This window comes from Lepidochelys olivacea (genome assembly GCF_965140295.1).
Source record: "Lepidochelys olivacea isolate rLepOli2 genome assembly, chromosome: 8".
Lineage (NCBI taxonomy): Eukaryota > Metazoa > Chordata > Testudines > Cheloniidae > Lepidochelys > Lepidochelys olivacea.
In genome coordinates this window covers 50,452,592-50,470,340 of record NC_140418.1, presented here as the reverse complement: position 1 = coordinate 50,470,340, position 17,749 = coordinate 50,452,592, and the positions used below count along the sequence as shown (strand labels likewise).

Below are 17,749 nucleotides of genomic sequence, written 5' to 3'. Positions count from 1 at the left end.
GGAGTCCCAGAATCGCAAAAGAGCTCCAGCATGGACCGAACGGGAGGTACGGGATCTGATCGCTGTTTGGGGAGAGGAATCCGTGCTATCAGAACTCCGTTCCAGTTTTCGAAATGCCAAAACCTTTGTGAAAATCTCCCAGGGCATGAAGGACAGAGGCCATAACAGGGACCCGAAGCAGTGCCGCGTGAAACTGAAGGAGCTGAGGCAAGCCTACCAGAAAACCAGAGAGGCGAACAGCCGCTCTGGGTCAGAGCCCCAAACATGCCGCTTCTATGATGAGCTGCATGCCATTTTAGGGGGTTCAGCCACCACTACCCCAGCCGTGTTGTTTGACTCCTTCAATGGAGATGGAGGCAATACGGAAGCAGGTTTTGGGGACGAAGAAGATGATGATGAGGAGGAGGTTGTAGATAGCTCACAGCAAGCAAGCGGAGAAACCGGTTTTCCCGACAGCCAGGAACTGTTTCTCACCCTAGACCTGGAGCCAGTACCCCCCGAACCCACCCAAGGCTGCCTCCTGGACCCAGCAGGCGGAGAAGGGACCTCTGGTGAGTGTACCTTTTAAAATGCTATACATGGTTTAAAAGCAAGCATGTGAAAGGATTACTTTGCCCTGGCATTTGCGGTTCTCCTAGATGTAGTCCTAAAGCCTTTGCAAAAGGTTTCTGGGGAGGGCAGCCTTATTTCGTCCTTCATGGTAGGACACTTTACCACTCCAGGCCAGTAACACATACTCGGGAATCACTGTAGAACAAAGCATTGCAGTGTATGTTTGCTGGCATTCAACCAAAATCAGTTCTTTCTCTCTCTGTGTTATCCTCAGGAGAGTGAGATATAATTCATGGTCACCTGGTTGAAATAGGGTGCTTTTCTTCAGGGACACTCAGTATAGCCCATTCCTGCTGGGCTGTTTGCCTGTGGCTGAACAGAAATGTTCCCCGCTGTTAGCCACAGGGAGGGGGGAAGGTTGAGGGGGTAGTCACGCGGTGGGAGGAGGCAAAATGCGACCTTGTAACGAAAGCACATGTGCTATGTATGTAATGTTAACAGCAAGGTTTACCCTGAAAGAGTGTAGCGACTGTTTTATAAAATGTGTCTTTTTAAATACCGCTGTCCCTTTTTTTTTCTCCACCAGCTGCATGTGTTTCAATGATCACAGGATCTTCTCCTTCCCAGAGGCTAGTGAAGCTTAGAAAGAAAAAAAAAAACGCACTCGCGATGAAATGTTCTCCGAGCTCATGCTGTCCTCCCACACTGACAGAGCACAGACGAATGCGTGGAGGCAAATAATGTCAGAGTGCAGGAAAGCACAAAATGACCGGGAGGAGAGGTGGCGGGCTGAAGAGAGTAAGTGGCGGGCTGAAGAGAGTAAGTGGCGGGCTGAAGAGAGGGCTGAAGCTCAAATGTGGCGGCAGCGTGATGAGAGGAGGCAGGATTCAATGCTGAGGCTGCTGCAGGACCAAACCAGAATGCTCCAGTGTATGGTTGAGCTGCAGCAAAGGCAGCTGGAGCACAGACTGCCACTGCTGCCCCTCTGTAACCAACCGCCCTCCTCCCCAAGTTCCATAGCCTCCACACCCAGACGCCCAAGAACGCGGTGGGGGGGCCTCCGGCCAACCAGCCACTCCACAACAGAGGATTGCCCAAAAAAAAGAAGGCTGTCATTCAATAAATTTTAAAGTTGTAAACTTTTGAAGTGCTGTGCTTAAAGTGCTGTGTGGCATTTTCCTTCCCTCCTCCACCACCCCTCCTGGGATACCTTGGTAGTCATCTCCCTATTTGTGTGATGAATGAATAACGAATGCATGACTGTGAAGCAGCAATGACTTTATTGCCTCTGCAAGCGGTGATTAAAGGGAGGAGGGGAGGGTGGTTAGCTTACAGGGAAGTAGAGTGAACCAAGGGGCGGGGGGTTTCATCAAGGAGAAACAAACAGAACTTTCACACTGTAGCCTGGCCAGTCATGAAACTGGTTTTCAAAGCTTCTCTGATGTGTACCGCGCCCTCCTGAGCTCTTCTAACCGCCCTGGTGTCTGGCTGCGCGTAACCAGCAGCTAGGCGATTTGCCTCAACCTCCCACCCCGCCATAAACGTCTCCCCCTTACTCTCACAGATATTGTGGAGCACACAGCAAGCAGTAATAACAGTGGGAATATTGGTTTCGCTGAGGTCTAAGCGAGTCAGTAAACTGCGCCAGCGCGCCTTTAAACGTCCAAATGCACATTCTACCACCATTCTGCACTTGCTCAGCCTGTAGTTGAACAGCTCCTGACCACTGTCCAGGCTGCCTGTGTACGGCTTCATGAGCCATGGCATTAAGGGGTAGGCTGGGTCCCCAAGGATACATATAGGCATTTCAACATCCCCAACAGTTATTTTCTGGTCTGGGAAGAAAGTCCCTTCCTGCAGCTTTTGAAACAGACCAGAGTTCCTGAAGATGCGAGCGTCATGCACCTTTCCCGGCCATCCCACGTTGATGTTGGTGAAACGTCCCTTGTGATCCACCAGAGCTTGCAGCACTATCGAAAAGTACCCCTTGCGGTTTATGTACTCGCCGGCTTGGTGCTCTGGTGCCAAGATAGGGATATGGGTTCCGTCTATAGCCCCACCACAGTTAGGGAATCCCATTGCAGCAAAGCCATCCACTATGACCTGCACATTTCCCAGGGTCACTACCCTTGATATCAGCAGATCTTTGATTGCGTGAGCTACTTGCATCACAGCAGCCCCCACAGTAGATTTGCCCACTCCAAATTGATTCCCAACTGACCGGTAGCTGTCTGGCATTGCAAGCTTCCACAGGGCTATCGCCACTCGCTTCTCAACTGTGAGGGCTGCTCTCATCCTGGTATTCATGCGCTTCAGGGCATGGGAAAGCACGTCACAAAGTTCCATGAAAGTGCCCTTACGCATGCGAAAGTTTCGCAGCCACTGGGAATCGTCCCAGACCTGCAACACTATGCGGTCCCACCAGTCTGTGCTTGTTTCCCGAGCCCAGAATCGGCGTTCCACAGCATGAACCTGCCCCATTAGCACCATGATGCATGCATTGTCAGGGCCCATGCTTTCAGAGAAATCTGTGTCCATGTCCTGATCACTCACGGGACCGCGCTGACGTCGCCTCCTCGCCCGGTATCGCGTTGCCATGTTCTGGTGCTGCATATACTGCTGGATAATGCGTGTGGTGGTTGATGTGCTCCTAATTGCCAAAATGAGCTCAGCGGCCTCCATGCTTGCCTTGGTATGGCGTCCGCACAGAAAAAAGGCGCGGAACGATTGTCTGCCGTTGCTCTGACGGAGGGAGGGGCGACTGACGACACGGCTTACAGGGTTGGCTTCAGGGAGCTAAAATCAACAAAGGGTGTGCCTGTACATCAAGGAGTATTTCAGGCAGGACTGCACGGAGGGTTCCAATAAGAAATGGTGCACCAAAGTTATCGTTGTTATTGGAACAAGGAGGTTAGCCTGGCCTCTGATTGATACATGGCTAGATTAACCTCGCTGCGCCTTCTCTGTGACTGACTGCAGTGTGATCTAGACAGGGGAGGAGGAAAATGAGTCCAAAACAAATCTGGTCTATTTCTTGTTCTGACCCACTCCATCTATCCTTTACATCTTTGGCTGGCAGCAGACAAAAAAGGCGCGAAATGATTGTCTGCCCTTGCTTTCACGGGGGGAGGGAGGGTGGGAACGGGGTCCTGACGATATGTACCCAGAACCACCCGCGACAATGTTTTAGCCCCATCAGGCATTGGGATATCAACCCAGAATTCCAATGGGCAGCGGAGACTGCGGGAACTGTGGGATAGCTACCCACAGTGCAACGCTCCGGAAGTCGACGCTTGCCTCGGTACTGTGGAAGCGCTCCGCCGAGTTAATGCACTTAGAGCATTTTCTGTGGGGACACACACACTCGAATATATAAAACCGATTTCAAAAAAACCGACTTCTATAAATTCGACCTAATTTCGTAGTGTAGACATACCCTAAGCAAAGACAATAGTGAATTTATTCATTGTAGGTGATCTTCCCCTGTCACTTTTTTCCTAGGTGAGTTTGAAGGGGCATTACTACTGCTTCTCCACCTAGCTCTGTCCAAGAGCCTCCAAAGTCATTTTCCCTTACCAAAGCTTGACAGGATTTTTTTTAAAAATAGATAAGGAAGGGAAACTTAACCTTCTTAATGATTCACATGATGTCTCTTTCCTCCCTCAAGAGTTCTGCTTTAAAGATCCTGAATTCAGGGCTTTGATCCTCACACCACTCCACAAATCAATAAAGAGGGAAAGTTTCTCCTCCTTGGGGGAATTCAACTAGGGGGGTGGGGAGAAACCACTCCTCTGCAGAGAAAGGTGAGATGTCCTGAGTGGGTATTCCAGATTCATCAACTATCTGCATACCTGACTGGAACCTCCAGATTCCAAATTTCACAAGTAAAGGCTAAACCAACAGTAAGACCACTGGGATATACTCCTGTCTTCTTCCAAAAAGCCCTGCATTCCTTTTCACTTGTTATGTCATGAAGCCTTTGAACAACAGAGGTTGTGATATCAGAAGCGTATGGGATTTTCCAGTAAATGTACGAGACTCAAAAATTCTTTGCAAACTAAGCTCTTCCACAATGGATGTGGCAAAAGGTTCCACATCAGGATATTCAAGACATCAACAGCTTCAGTCTGTCTTGCTCAGGTTCTTGTGACCAATGATCTCCAGAGACTTATCCCAAAGAGGAAAAGATCTGTAATCTGTGCTTTGTAAAATTTCGGTGGCAGGATCATTGGTTTCAGGCTGTTTGCAGGAATCTTAGTTTTGCCTTGGAGCTATGGTTTACATTGTAGTAAACCTTTGAATGAGATACTTGAAAGTGCATGTTCAGACAAAGTGGTCTCCAAATACATAAGCATAAGTGTTACTTCACCTTTCCCTGAACTCAGCTTTTGTTAGGATAGTTTAAAGTATTGTCTGGTAGTAGATTTGTAGGATTTTCTCCCCTTGATTGTCTGGATTCTGGGGAAAACCATCACCATACAGGCCTTCTTGCCCTGGCAAAATATCCCTCTCTGTGATCAGCTGAGAGGCTTTTTTGGGTTTAAACCTAGCCAGTGTTTTTGCATTCATTAGAAGAGTGGTCTTTGAATGTCTTGCATGTGAGTAGAGCAGCCAGGTCTTCAAAGGGTATGTCTACACTGCAAGGAAAAACCCACAGTGAGTTTCAGAGCCTGGCTAATTTGGCTTCGGCTGTGAGGCTAAAAATAACATGGTAGACATTTGGGCTTGGGCTGGAGACCAGGCTTTGAAACCTGGCAAGGGGATGGAGGGGCTTGGACCCCGTGCTCCAGCTTGAGCGTCTACACTACTGTTTTTTAGCCCTGCAGCCCAAGTCTCTTGGGCCTGATACAATTGACCCAGATGTGTGTTTCCAGTGTAGACAGACCCAAAGAGTTTGGAGGTCTCCTTGAATAATGGCGGTGCTGCAGCTGCTTTTTATTTTAATTATTTAACTTTAGCACCCAGAGGCCTTGATAAGGATCTGAGCCTCTTTCTGCTGTGTGCTGCATGAACATTAAAGACCCAATCCCTACACTGTGGGGATCTAAGAACAGTAGGAAGCATGAGGATGAACATACATCCAGTGATGGGCATTGGTCCTCTAAATCTAGTAGAGATTCAGTTAAAAATTGCTTCTGATTATGTGCTAGAGTAGGTGGCCACCTTGGAGCCTGTGGGTTCTGAGGTAATGGGGTCTCCTTTGAGGTACCCTAAGAGTCTAAGGATAATGGGATCTCCTTGGATCCAAGGTACTCAGATCCTTTGTGTGGAAGGGGTTGTGGGCCTGGCTTTCCCCAAATAAGCTACATAGAAAGCTGTCTTGAGGGCTCTTTGAAGTAGTCTGGACCCCCATCCACACTCTGGTCCAGTGGCTCATCGGGGGACCTGCTTTTCCTGCAGATGCCTTTGTTTTAGATCCACTCCTTTTCTCATATCCAACAAGAATTGGTTATTCCCTGGATCCACAAAGGAAAGGGCCTAAATCCCAGCAGGCATCCTTTTGTCTCCTTTTCTGCTGTGACTATCCAACATGCAGTTCTACCCCTCTAGAATTATTTTCTCCTCTAGGATTTTGCTTTCCTTCAGTGTTTTGACCTTTCATTACCCAGTCTCTCTTCCTTGGAAGAGCAAGAAGGTTGTCACTTCTTACCACATATGATTTCACCTTTGTTCTTTAGTTATGTCAGGAGCCTCTGAAAGGATCAATTTAGGAGGAAGGCACATTATCCTGCAGCCTTTATTTGAGACTTTGACTGTTGAGAAATCTCAAGAACTTGAAGGATATTTCTTGAGGGTCTCGTATGTCTGTGTGGCTATATCAGTGGCTATGACTGTCCTTGTCCTCAGGCACAGTTGGCCATGGAATTTTTTGCAGCCAGATTAACACTTAAATCACTGAGATTAATCTTTTTTGTAATGAAGCAGCAGCCCTTGATCTGATATCAGAGGGACTTGCACTTGTATTCAAGGGATTTTGTCCCGCACGGTTCTTGACTTAGAATATGAGGGTTGGAAGGGACCTCAGGAGGTCATCTAGTCCAACTCCTGGCTCAAAGCAGGACCAATCCCCAGTTTTTGCCCCAGATCCCTAAATGGCCCCCTCAAGGATTGAACTCACAAGCCTGGGTTTAGCAGGCCAATGCTCAAACCGCTGAGCTACCCTTGGTCATTCTGGATTCGTTCTTTCCTAGAGGTTGCTAGAAATGTGGGTTGCCTTAGGTCCAGCTAAACTGAAAATTCAGTTTAGCCAGAGGTCCTAGAACCAGTTCTAATTTGAGCTCTTGTCAGCAGATTATGACTTTCGTCAGAAGGCTATGCCATTTAACTCTGCTCCAGGCCCTGAATCTTCCCCATGCCCTAGAATTAAACACATGGAATTTTTCTAGGTCTGAAAGTGACTATCTGGCACAAATATACACTTTTCTGTTTCTGCAATAGAAGGGCATGGACAAACAAAAGTGAATTGACCATCCACAGAGCAAGTGATTTATGAGGGTGGCATCCTTATTAATCTTCAATGAGTTTCTCAGTTGCCTCCTAAACTCAGCTTTGGATGTTTATAATAAAGCTTCCGTTTGAAGCACTTCACCCCATTGCTATATTATTTCTCTTTATGGTGACTTTCCTAGTTATGGTGACTGAAGCTCTGTCAGTGGCATCTCATTAGTGCACATTTTACTCAAATTAGGGACTTGCTTTAAAGATGTCTTCCATTCTGTTATCCTTACCTTGTTCACTGAAAGGAAAATTACGGTACATTGTGGAGATGCAAAGAACTTAACTTCAAAAGGGTTAAATGATTTAGGAAATCAGATGTCTTTCATCCTCTATTATTCAGAAATAGAAGGAAGCCAAGGTATCAAAATTCTGCATTGCAAGGTGGGTGAAATTCTGTATCAAAGAAGCTTATAAAATGCATATCCTTTCCAAACAAAACAGTACAAGAGATCATCAGACTTCATGGTCTGAAAACTTGTGTGTTTTACACATTTGCAAGACAGCTACTTGGCATTAAGTTCACGTATTCATCAGATGTTATAAATTCGATGTAGAGACTTCTGTAAGCACAGCTTTAAACTGGTGTGCACTACACAAAATCCATACAATATTTGTTTTCTGGCTTGGGGGTTTCACTGCTAATTAGTCCCAGACTAGGAATAATGGACCTGGTTGTAGATAGTATGGTCTCTGTATAGCTAGGTTAACTTTTTTTTTAGGCCCACTGGATTGAAAATTTCCCCTCTAATTAGTCCTGATCACACTGGTCCTTTTTTAGCTCTATAGAAGATTGTGTATAGGATTTACATACATTTTAACAGAAATTCAGTATAGCACAGCTCTGAAACTATTTTTAGTGGCTCTATTCCAAGATGGATAGAGCCAATTACTGTCTCAGTGATTGACAAGTCTGACTTTCTTGTGCAAACTTAAAACAGGGTGGGGGTGGGAGGGAATACAATAACTCCTCGCTTAATGTTGTAGTTATGTTTCTGAAAAATGCGACTTTAAGGGAAACGATGTTAAGCAAATCCAATTTCCCCATAAGAATTAATGTAAATGGGGCGGGGGTTAGGTTCCAGGGAAATTTTTTTCACCACACACACACACACACACACACACACACACACACACACACACACACACACACACACTTTAATACTATACTCAGCAGTGATGATTGTGAAGCTTGGTAGACGTGGTGAAGTCAGAGGGTGGGATATTTCCCAGGGAATGTCTTACTACTAAATGGTGAACTAGCATTCTGTTGAGCCCTCAAGGGTTAACCCCTTTTTGTTAATGTAACCTCACACTCTACAGGGCAGCACAAATGGAGGGAGGGGAAACAGCATGGCAGATAGACACACACCTTGTGTGTGTGTTTGTGTGTGTGTGAGAGAGAGAGAGAGATGTGCATTGCCCCTTTAAGTATGCTGACCCCACTTTAAGTACATTGCCTTTTTATGTAGATCAGTAAGTTGAGACAGCAGCTGCTGCCAACAAGCCCCCTCTGTCCTGAACCCTGTAGTGTCCTCCCCCTGCTCTATAGAGATGGGGTAACCAGGGGGTAGGAGCAGGGGGGAGGGGAACACCCTGACATTAGCCCCCTGCGCGCGCTCTCTCTCACACACAGACACACACACACAGCAAGCAGGAGGCTCCTGGGAGCAGCTCCAAGGCAAAGGTCAGGAGCAGCACATGGCAGGGGGGAGGGACAGCTGAACTGCTGGCAATTACTGGGTGGCCGCAGGAACCAGATCTACAGGGGGGCTGCAAGTCCACCCTGGTTCTAAGCCCCCACCAGCTAGCCACAACAAACTGCTCTTTCTGCAAGCAGTGGACTAAACAGGCAGCTGCCAAACAAAGTTATAAGGGAGCATTGCGAAACTTAAACAAGCATGTTCTCTAATCAGCAAGGTAACATTAACTGGGACTTCAAGTGAGGAGTTACTTTACTATGAATAATGAGGCTATCTATTCAGAGAAAAAGAGATCGGATAAGAACTGCCTGGCTCTAAAACCTCCTACAATGGATGAAAAGCACAATTCAGTTATCTATTGAAGGGTGTAATCAAAATGAAAACAAACTGACTTAAGGATTTTTGTTAGACTAAAGCTTTAAACCACATAAAATATTCATGATGAAAACAGTTCTTTAGACATGTCATGGCACAAGATGTCGTCTAAATTTATGTGTTTGAATGTTCATCTACTTAGCTTAGCTGGCTGAATTTGATGTAGACTTATTTCTTTTAAAATATTTGTGCATAGACTTAGTAACTCACCAAAATGAGACTAATACTATTATCTGCCGCTTAAACATTATAGCAGCACCACCTGACTGTAGTACACCTCAGTCTTGACTCACCAAACCCCTCCTCATATAGGCTCTGGGCTCTTACAAAGCTCTCCCAATATGCCTGTCCTCACCTGAAATGCCCACTGCTATTCCAAAGACTGTCAATTGTGTTAAATATTATGGTTTGTGTTTAGCAATATGAACTCTCCAGGGAGTAGGATGAGACCAATCCTTACTTAGGGCAGGTTTAACTAGCAATGTTGAAGTGCTGCCATGGCTCTCCAAGCACTCTTAAAAAAAAAAAAACAAACAAAAAAAACAACCCACCTCCCCAAGGGGAAAGCTATAGGCGCTGGGAGTGTGGCTCCCAGCGCTGGGGCACTGTCTACACTGGCACTTTACAGCGCTGAAACTTGCAGCGCTGTAAAGTGCCAGTGTAGACAAGTCCTTAGTAGTGAATGTAAAAACAACTGTCTGATAAGCCGATGCTTTCTTTAAAAGATTTGTCCTTCTACAGATCGTAAAAGAAGTCCCAGATCTCCCATTTCTAGGTTTATGCAACAGTTAATAGAAGTTGGAAACTAACAAGTCTCTGTTGTTAGGTACATATAACGGAGCCCTTTTTTTTTTTTTTCAGATGACTGAAACACCTGCCATTTGTTTCTTTGCCATTTTCTAATCTCTCGCTGCAAGCCAATATGTATGTCATAAACATAAAGGGAAGGGTAACCACCTTTCTGTATACAGCGCTATACAGTCCCTCCTGGCCAGAGGCAAAACCCTTTCACCTGTAAAGGGTTAAGGAGCTTAGGTAACCTTGCTGGCACCTGACCAAAATGACCAATGAGAGGACAAGATACTTTCAAATCTGGAGGGGGGGGGAAACAAAGGGTTCTATCTGTCTGTGTGATGCTTTTGCTGGGAACAGATCAGGAATGCAGACTCAATCCCTGTTAGTTAGTAAGTAATCTAGCTAGAAATGCATTAATTTCCTTTTGTTTAATGGCTGGTAAAATAAGCTGTGCTGGATGGAATGTATATTCCTGCTTTTGTGTCTTTTTGTAACTTAAGGTTTTGCCTAGAGGGATTCTTTGTTTTGAATCTGATTACCCTGTAAGGTATTTACCATCCTGATTTTACAGAGGTGATCCTTTTACCTTTTCTTTAATTAAAATTCTTCTTTTAAGAACCTGATTGATTTTTCACTGTTCTTAAGATCCAAGGGTTTGGGTCTGTGTTTACCTGTATCAGTTGGTGAGGATTCTTATCCAGCCTTCCCCAGGAAAGGGGGTGTAGGGCTTGGGAGGGATATTTTGGGGGAAGACGTCTCCAAGTGGGCTCTTTCCCTGGTCTTTGTGTAAGACGCTTGGTGGTGACAGCATAGGGTTTAAGGACAGGGCAAAGTTTGTACCTTGGGGAAGTTTTTAACCTAAACTGGTAAGAATAAGCTTAGGGGGTCTTTCATGCAGTCCCCACATCTGTACCCTGGAGTTCAGAGTGGGGAAGGAACCTTGACAATGTTATAGAATAATAATAATTTTAGAGCAGATTTCCTGATGTTTATCTCCATGCTACATTTTTGAAATGTTTTAATGTGTTTTTTATGGAGTTTATGAAAGTGAGAGATTAATTTCAGAGTAACAGTCGTGTTAGTCTTTATTCGCAAAAAGAAAAGGAGTACTTGTGGCACCTTAGAGACTAACCAATTTATTTGAACATAAGCTTTCATGAGCTACAGCTCACTTTATCGGATGCATACTGTGGAAAGTATAGAAGATCTTTTTATATACAGAAAGCATGAAAAAATGGGTGTTTACCACTACAAAAGGTTTTCTCTCCCCCCACCCCACTCTCCTGCTGGTAATAGCTTATCTAAAGTGATCACTCTCCTTACAATGTGTATGATAATCAAGTTGGGCCATTTCCAGCACAAATCCAGGGTTTAACAAGAACGTGGGGGGGGTGGGGGGGGTAGGAAAAAACAAGGGGAAATAGGTTACCTTGCATAATGACTTAGCCACTCCCAGTCTCTATTCAAGCCTAAGTTAATTGTATCCAATTTGTAAATGAATTCCAATTCAACAGTCTCTCGCTGGAGTCTGGTTTTGAAGTTTTTTTTATTGTAATATCGCAACTTTCATGTCTGTAATCGCGTGACCAGAGAGATTGAAGTGTTCTCCGACTGGTTTTTGAATGTTATAATTCTTGACATCTGATTTGTGTCCATTTATTCTTTTACGTAGAGACTGTCCAGTTTGACCAATGTACATGGCAGAGGGGCATTGCTGGCACATGATGGCATATATCACATTGGTGGATGTGCAGGTGTGACACCCAAATGGGTGAGAAAACACCCATTTTTTCATGCTTTGTACTTTCCACAGTATGCATCCGATGAAGTGAGCTGTAGCTCACGACAGCTTATGCTCAAATAAATTGGTTAGTCTTTAAGGTGCCACAAGTACTCCTTTTCTTTTTGAGAGATTAATGACACTGACTGCTAGAGCTGAGCATAACTAGGACACATGCTGTGTAAGTTTCCCCTACAGACAGCTTTGCTAATATTACCTCTAACCAGGCCAACAGTACCTATTAGTATTCTAGGTATGGCTTTCTCAAGTTTATGCTGCCACTTATACAGTGCTGCATGTGCTGGTTTTGTAAATCATCTGCAGCAGTCTAGTTTTAAATCCCTGAACTAACTCCATTTGTGACCAAAATAAATGAGCTCAGAACTTCAGAGGGGTGAGATCAGTGCACTAACAGAGTGTCACCTAGCTCTGGGGAAAGAGAAATCTTCTAAAAATCCATAGCTGTTTTTCCTTTCCCTCTCTAAAAAGGCTTTTCTCCTCAAGGACCATAAAATGTTAAATAATTAATTCTTAATGTGATTGTGCTAGTGAGTTACCTATAGCAGAGTCGACATACTGGACTCTATGTTCAGTGGCAGGTACTTTAGAGAAATCTGTTTTCGTTTTCTGCAAAGTATTTTATTGCTTTAAGAACCAAGCTCAAGTACTCAAGCTGCTGTTTCTGGGAGCAGTTTGCTGATCAGCATTGGAATTTATGATGAACCATACAGATGCCTTTGAGTTTGGGTGACTTGAGAGGCTTCTACATTTCTGTTTAAAAAGATGCATTGTACTTCATCTCCAGAAATCTTGGCACTCTTTAGTGGAACTGCCCAGATAGTAACAATTTTTAAAACACAACCCCAGAGCTGGTCATCAATGGCATTTAACTTAGTGAATTAAGCTGATGCGGAAATACTGCTGAGACAGCCAGGCTGCCTGTTGTAATGTCCTCTCTAGTCCTGTGTGTCTTGGGGAACCAGATCTACAGTGAAGCTTTTCTTTTGTCTGTTACCAGTATGTGTAGTCATAGTAGAGCCTATTAGCAAAGCCAACTTACAAATATACTACCTTCTGTTGTGTCTGGATTGCATTTCTCAAACTACTTTATCACAGGATGCATAGGAGCTATGTGAAGTTGTTAGTGATTGAGTAGATGGTGCTCTTTCCTCTGAATAGCTATTGAAGACCTGCATGGATTTAGGGGGCGCTAAAATATTAAGTTTCCATCTTTCAATGAGATGTATGTCCAAAGCCACTCCTTAAAAGTGTCATGGAGATGTAACATTGGTGCCCTGGACAGATCCCTACTCTGGGAATGTAATGGCACTTTTTGAATAGGCAGAATGTAATTTCAACTGGATATGGTTACCCTTGGCATGTTTTTATGAAAAGTAAGTACTAATTATTCTCTTTATAAAGGATTTTGAAGAAGAGATTTTTTTTTTTGTTAGAGGTCTGCGTTTTATTGAAGGTAATGTGATCCCTGTGGCTCTCAGGAGGTTTCAAGCCACGATTATTTGTAAAGAATTATTTGTTAGATCCTTGTGAGGAAGGTGTTTAGAGAAGTACATTTTAATAATCTGGAGCCGTTTGTGACTACTTTTGAAGAATATAAACTTGCTTGTACTGTTTTTAATTCACAACTGTAAGCTTCATTTAGTGTAGTTTGTTTGCGCATCTAGGTAATGTGTACACTTCTGTGCATAGTGGCTATATGAAATATTGTATTTGCTAATTTATGTTAGGCACCATAAATTAAGTCCATTACTTGATGTCTATGGTGGTGCCAGTACAAGTTGGTTTAGATTTCTTTTCTTTCATCTACAGCAACTGGAGCAGATCCAGAAAGAGCTGAGTGTTCTGGAAGAGGATATTAAACGAGTGGAGGTGAGGAGCCTAGACATTCGTTGCAACTCTGGCAGTGTTTCATTTCCATCAAACTGTTTGCTTCTCTGTATGATGCTGCATGAAATTTGTGGCCATTGCTTCAATAATGGGAAAATGAACAGATGACGCTCTTTCTTTAATGTATTAATTTACTGAATGCATACAGGCTGTAGCTTGGTGAAAAGGATCCATTCAAACCTAGTACTCGACTTTATTTTTTCCCAGTTTCCTTTTTACTTTTTAAGAACTTCAGCATAATAACTTGGCATTAGAAGTCATTGTATTGATGATAAAAAATACTAGATGGTCAATTGTGGTGTTTTACTATAGCAGACTGAGTCATCTAAGAGCCTTGTAACATCCCAAGTTAGATCAATGTGTGTGTGGGGCGGGGAGGGGAGCGGTCCTCCAGTGGGGTGCATTGGGAAAAGCAGAAGTAGAAAACCCTGCTATATAGAAGGTGAACTACAATTCATTTTTCTCATTTCTATATGGTGTTCTTGGATCCTCATAGGGCACTCTAGTCTGGTACAGGTTTGTTTCCCAAGTATTTCTAAACCTTGCACCTTGCTCTATCCCCACTCATTCTCTAGACCACTCCCTGAACTACTTCTTCTCTGTCCTGTCCAGTGCTCAACTCTGGGAGTGGAGAATTGGTGCTTTAAGAGGCTGTGGAGCTAATTCTGCAGCTTCATGAAGTGGTGCTGCCCAAAAAGCTACTCGGGCACCAGCTGAGCTCCTGCATCTGTCATCCCTTTTCAGGTTAACGGCCCTCCAACCAGTACCCACAGGCCCCCATATCTAGATTTCTTTATTTATGCTTACTGTATACATGTTCTGTAAAAGAGTTTCATTTACTCTAGGCACTTTGCTCTATTATAAAATACAAATAAAACAAACAATTCCAGGAACTTTCCTTCACCCAATAACTGACTCAAATCAACCCAGCAGATAGAAACATATTTCAGTCTATGAAAAATATTCAGTCTAATCCAAGAGTTCACCCAGTCTTTCTCCACTTAGGAAAAACAAATGTGCATTGCAGTGTTCCTGAAGCTGATAAAGTAGGTCTGTTTCAGATGAAGGGGAGAGCACGTTCCAAAGTAGAGACACCTTCTTGGAAAACATCCTGCCACTTACTTCTCTCTGTTATGAGTGGGGCTTCCACTGATTGGCTGTAGAGCTGTGGCTGTATAACATGGGGAGAGAAATGGTCTTTTAGATAAAAGGATCTCAGGTCGTTTAGGGCTTTATACATTGAAACAAACACCTTACATTCTATCCAGTAAAGAATTGGTCACCTGTGTCGCTCCAAAAGTGTTGGTTGTGTGCTCTCAGATCATGTACCCTGTAACTAATGAGCTGCAGCATTCTGCACCAGCTTCAGTTTCTAGACCAATTTTAAGATGTAGCCCCATGTAGAGTACATTGCAGTGATCTGATCTGGAGGTGACAATCATGCATGATAGTTGCAAGATCTGTCCACCTCTGAAAGAAACAGGTGCAACATCTTGGCTATATGTAGATTTTTAAAAGGTGTGTTGCGGGGAGGTGACCAGGCCATAGCTTCTACCTAATGTTTCAATAGCAACTGGGAATCTAACCAGACTACTAGATTGTGCATTTTCCCCATCAGTGGCAGGTGATGCTGCTGAAGCCTAATGAGTAACTTAATCTTTTCTGGTTTTGTTCAGCCCCCCATGTATTCTTGCCTTGACCCAAATTCCACATTCCTTTGCAGTTTCAAAAGCTGTTTTAGGACTAAGTTTGTATCTGTCTTAGTAGTGTGATTGCAGAACAAGTGAGCTGCAATGTAATATGAATTTTTTTGGGGGGAAATGGTCAGATTCCTGCTTCTGAGCTGGAGGCGGCAGCATATCTCTCAGATAGAACCATTGATCTCTAATATGTAAGATGCAAGCCTCCCTGATCCTTGAGCAAGATGCACTGGCAGCAGGCCCTGAGAAGACCAACTGGAATGGTGGTAGGAAATAGGAATCCATTACTGGGGAAAGAGCAAAGATTCCTATGTATGAATTAAGCAAAATTATATGCCTGTGCTTACCTACTACAAAAATTAATTTATACAAAACCAAAACTATGTATTTGAAAGATGTCCATAGCATGCATGTCTCTTTCGTTTTGTTGTAACTTGGCTCTCTGTTTCAGGAAATGAGTGGCTTGTATTCCCCGGTCAGTGAGGATAGTACGGTGCCTCAATTTGAAGCCCCCTCGCCTTCGAACAGGTACGAAGCTTGCAGCTGCTCAAAATTTGTGCTGCAGATCCCTCATATGGCTCTAGTCCTCAGCCGTGCCATGCACAGAACTCCACTAGTTCTTGGATCATATAAAAATAACATTCACATGGCCCATCTGTTTCTCAGTGGTATTTATTTTCATGCCAATAAATTAGTGAAGAGAATGCTGTGTTGTGAGTTCGCAGCTGGATTAAAGATCTTCCTTTTCCAGAATGCTTTGAAAAACTTTCAGCTTTTCAGTACTGTACAGGTAAGTCTGCAGACAATCTGAGTTGCTGGGTGTAAAACGTTGGTGTTAAACGTATGTCTGTGCTTTTAACATCATGTATTTAATTTGTGGTGGTTGGCACATACAATGTCCAAAACAATTTCACATTAAATAAGTGAATGACCTTTGATTTCCTGTTCAATATGGAAGGTTAAATTTGCATATTCTCGTGGTCAGATTTTTAAATTTAACAGACTCATTGGTTCTACCCACCTGCCTGCTCTCGGTGGTTAGATTGAAATGTCATTTCTCTAGTGTATTGTTGATGGGATTTTTTCAGTCTGGGATATTATGTGCCCTGGATTACAAATGAAATTGTGACTAACCTTTTATGTGTCCAAGTTGCACATGTCAGCAGTTTGGTTTAAGGTGCATTTCACTGTGCATACATTCCTATATTTATTCAACTGGAATAAGTTATGATGCCCCCAAGCTCTCATCTTTCATATTATATGAAAGATATTTTTTTCTTTCTGGAAACACTTGTTTTAGTAGCTCTTTAAACCAGAGGTTACCAGCATGGGGATTGATTGATTGGTATTTATACTTTACTACATGTCTGCTAGCTGGAGAACTAAACCTAATAGCCCACAGGTATATGTGAAAGATGTTAGGAGGTACTACACTGGAGAGTTTCAGGGACAATGGATGGGTGAGGAGCCCTTCCAACAGCTGCTAGTATTTGTACAAGGTTGTTACTCCTGGATCCTGTTTGGGACTCTGATCTTTCGTAATCATGTAATAGATGTCTTAAAGTTGGGGGGAAAAGAGGGGGGAAAAGAGGTGTCTGCAAGTTCCTCTCTTCTGGGGCTTTTTAAACCAGTTCATAACTCCAGTGTATCTCTTCTCTGCTGCGTCTCATTGCTTCTGCAAGCAGTAGCTACATGAAATTGCCATGATTCTTGATAGTTTGTGCCACTCACAGGATTCTTAATATTAACAGTGAAACTGATGAGTCTTTAATTTCATGCTTCTGATGCTTGGGAAAGCTGGGAGTTTCAGGATCAGTAAGTTGATACTGCACTACTTTTCACGTTTGGACCATTATCTTTTTTTTTTTTTTTTTTAAGTATAAGGGCTAGAAACTCTTCCTTAAAATGGAAGGTTAAGTTCTGCAGAAGTAGATAGTCTAGTTCTGTCACATGAAGCAAGTTAACAAGTGAATTTTTCAAGCACTGTTTTATACCACTTGGGACCTGGAATAATTTTTTTCTAGCCAAAGAAGTGTTTGAAAACAGTTTTTTAAAAATCTGGTCTGAAACCTGTGTAGGCCAGTCTAGTAAGGGTTTTCTGGAATTCTTTCAGGTCTGTATAGAGTACATGTGCTTGGGCCACTATAGATCTTGGTCCCAAAGCTACTCAAATTATTCACAGCTATGTTGATTAAAACTGCTTTAGTTTAGTCTTTTGATATAAAAAAATAAGTATCTTGTAGGCCCATTGGACTTCTTGGTTTTAGAAATGTGACTGTTACACTGCTGTGACCCAACATTCCTTTTGTAACAAGATCCACTTACTGCTGCTCTGTTCTCCAGAACGCATGACTTGAATGAAGCATTATTTAGTCTGGCATTAACTAAACCTCGTACAAGAGACTAGTAGGGACTTACACAAAATGCACATGGGGTAGTCT

The 17,749-nt window shown here is 43.5% G+C and overlaps 1 protein-coding gene across 3 annotated transcripts in view; it reads left to right on the top strand.

The window, feature by feature from the left end:
* COP1 (COP1 E3 ubiquitin ligase) overlaps positions 1 to 17,749 on the top strand; it is a 228,234-nt gene that overhangs the window by 37,698 nt on the left and 172,787 nt on the right. For all 3 annotated transcript variants that reach the window (XM_084635924.1, XM_084635925.1, XM_084635926.1), the window contains exons 7-8: positions 13,531 to 13,590; positions 15,760 to 15,836. In XM_084635924.1, the coding sequence (XP_084492050.1) occupies positions 13,531 to 13,590; positions 15,760 to 15,836 (137 nt within the window). The remainder of the gene's footprint in view (positions 1 to 13,530; positions 13,591 to 15,759; positions 15,837 to 17,749) is intronic.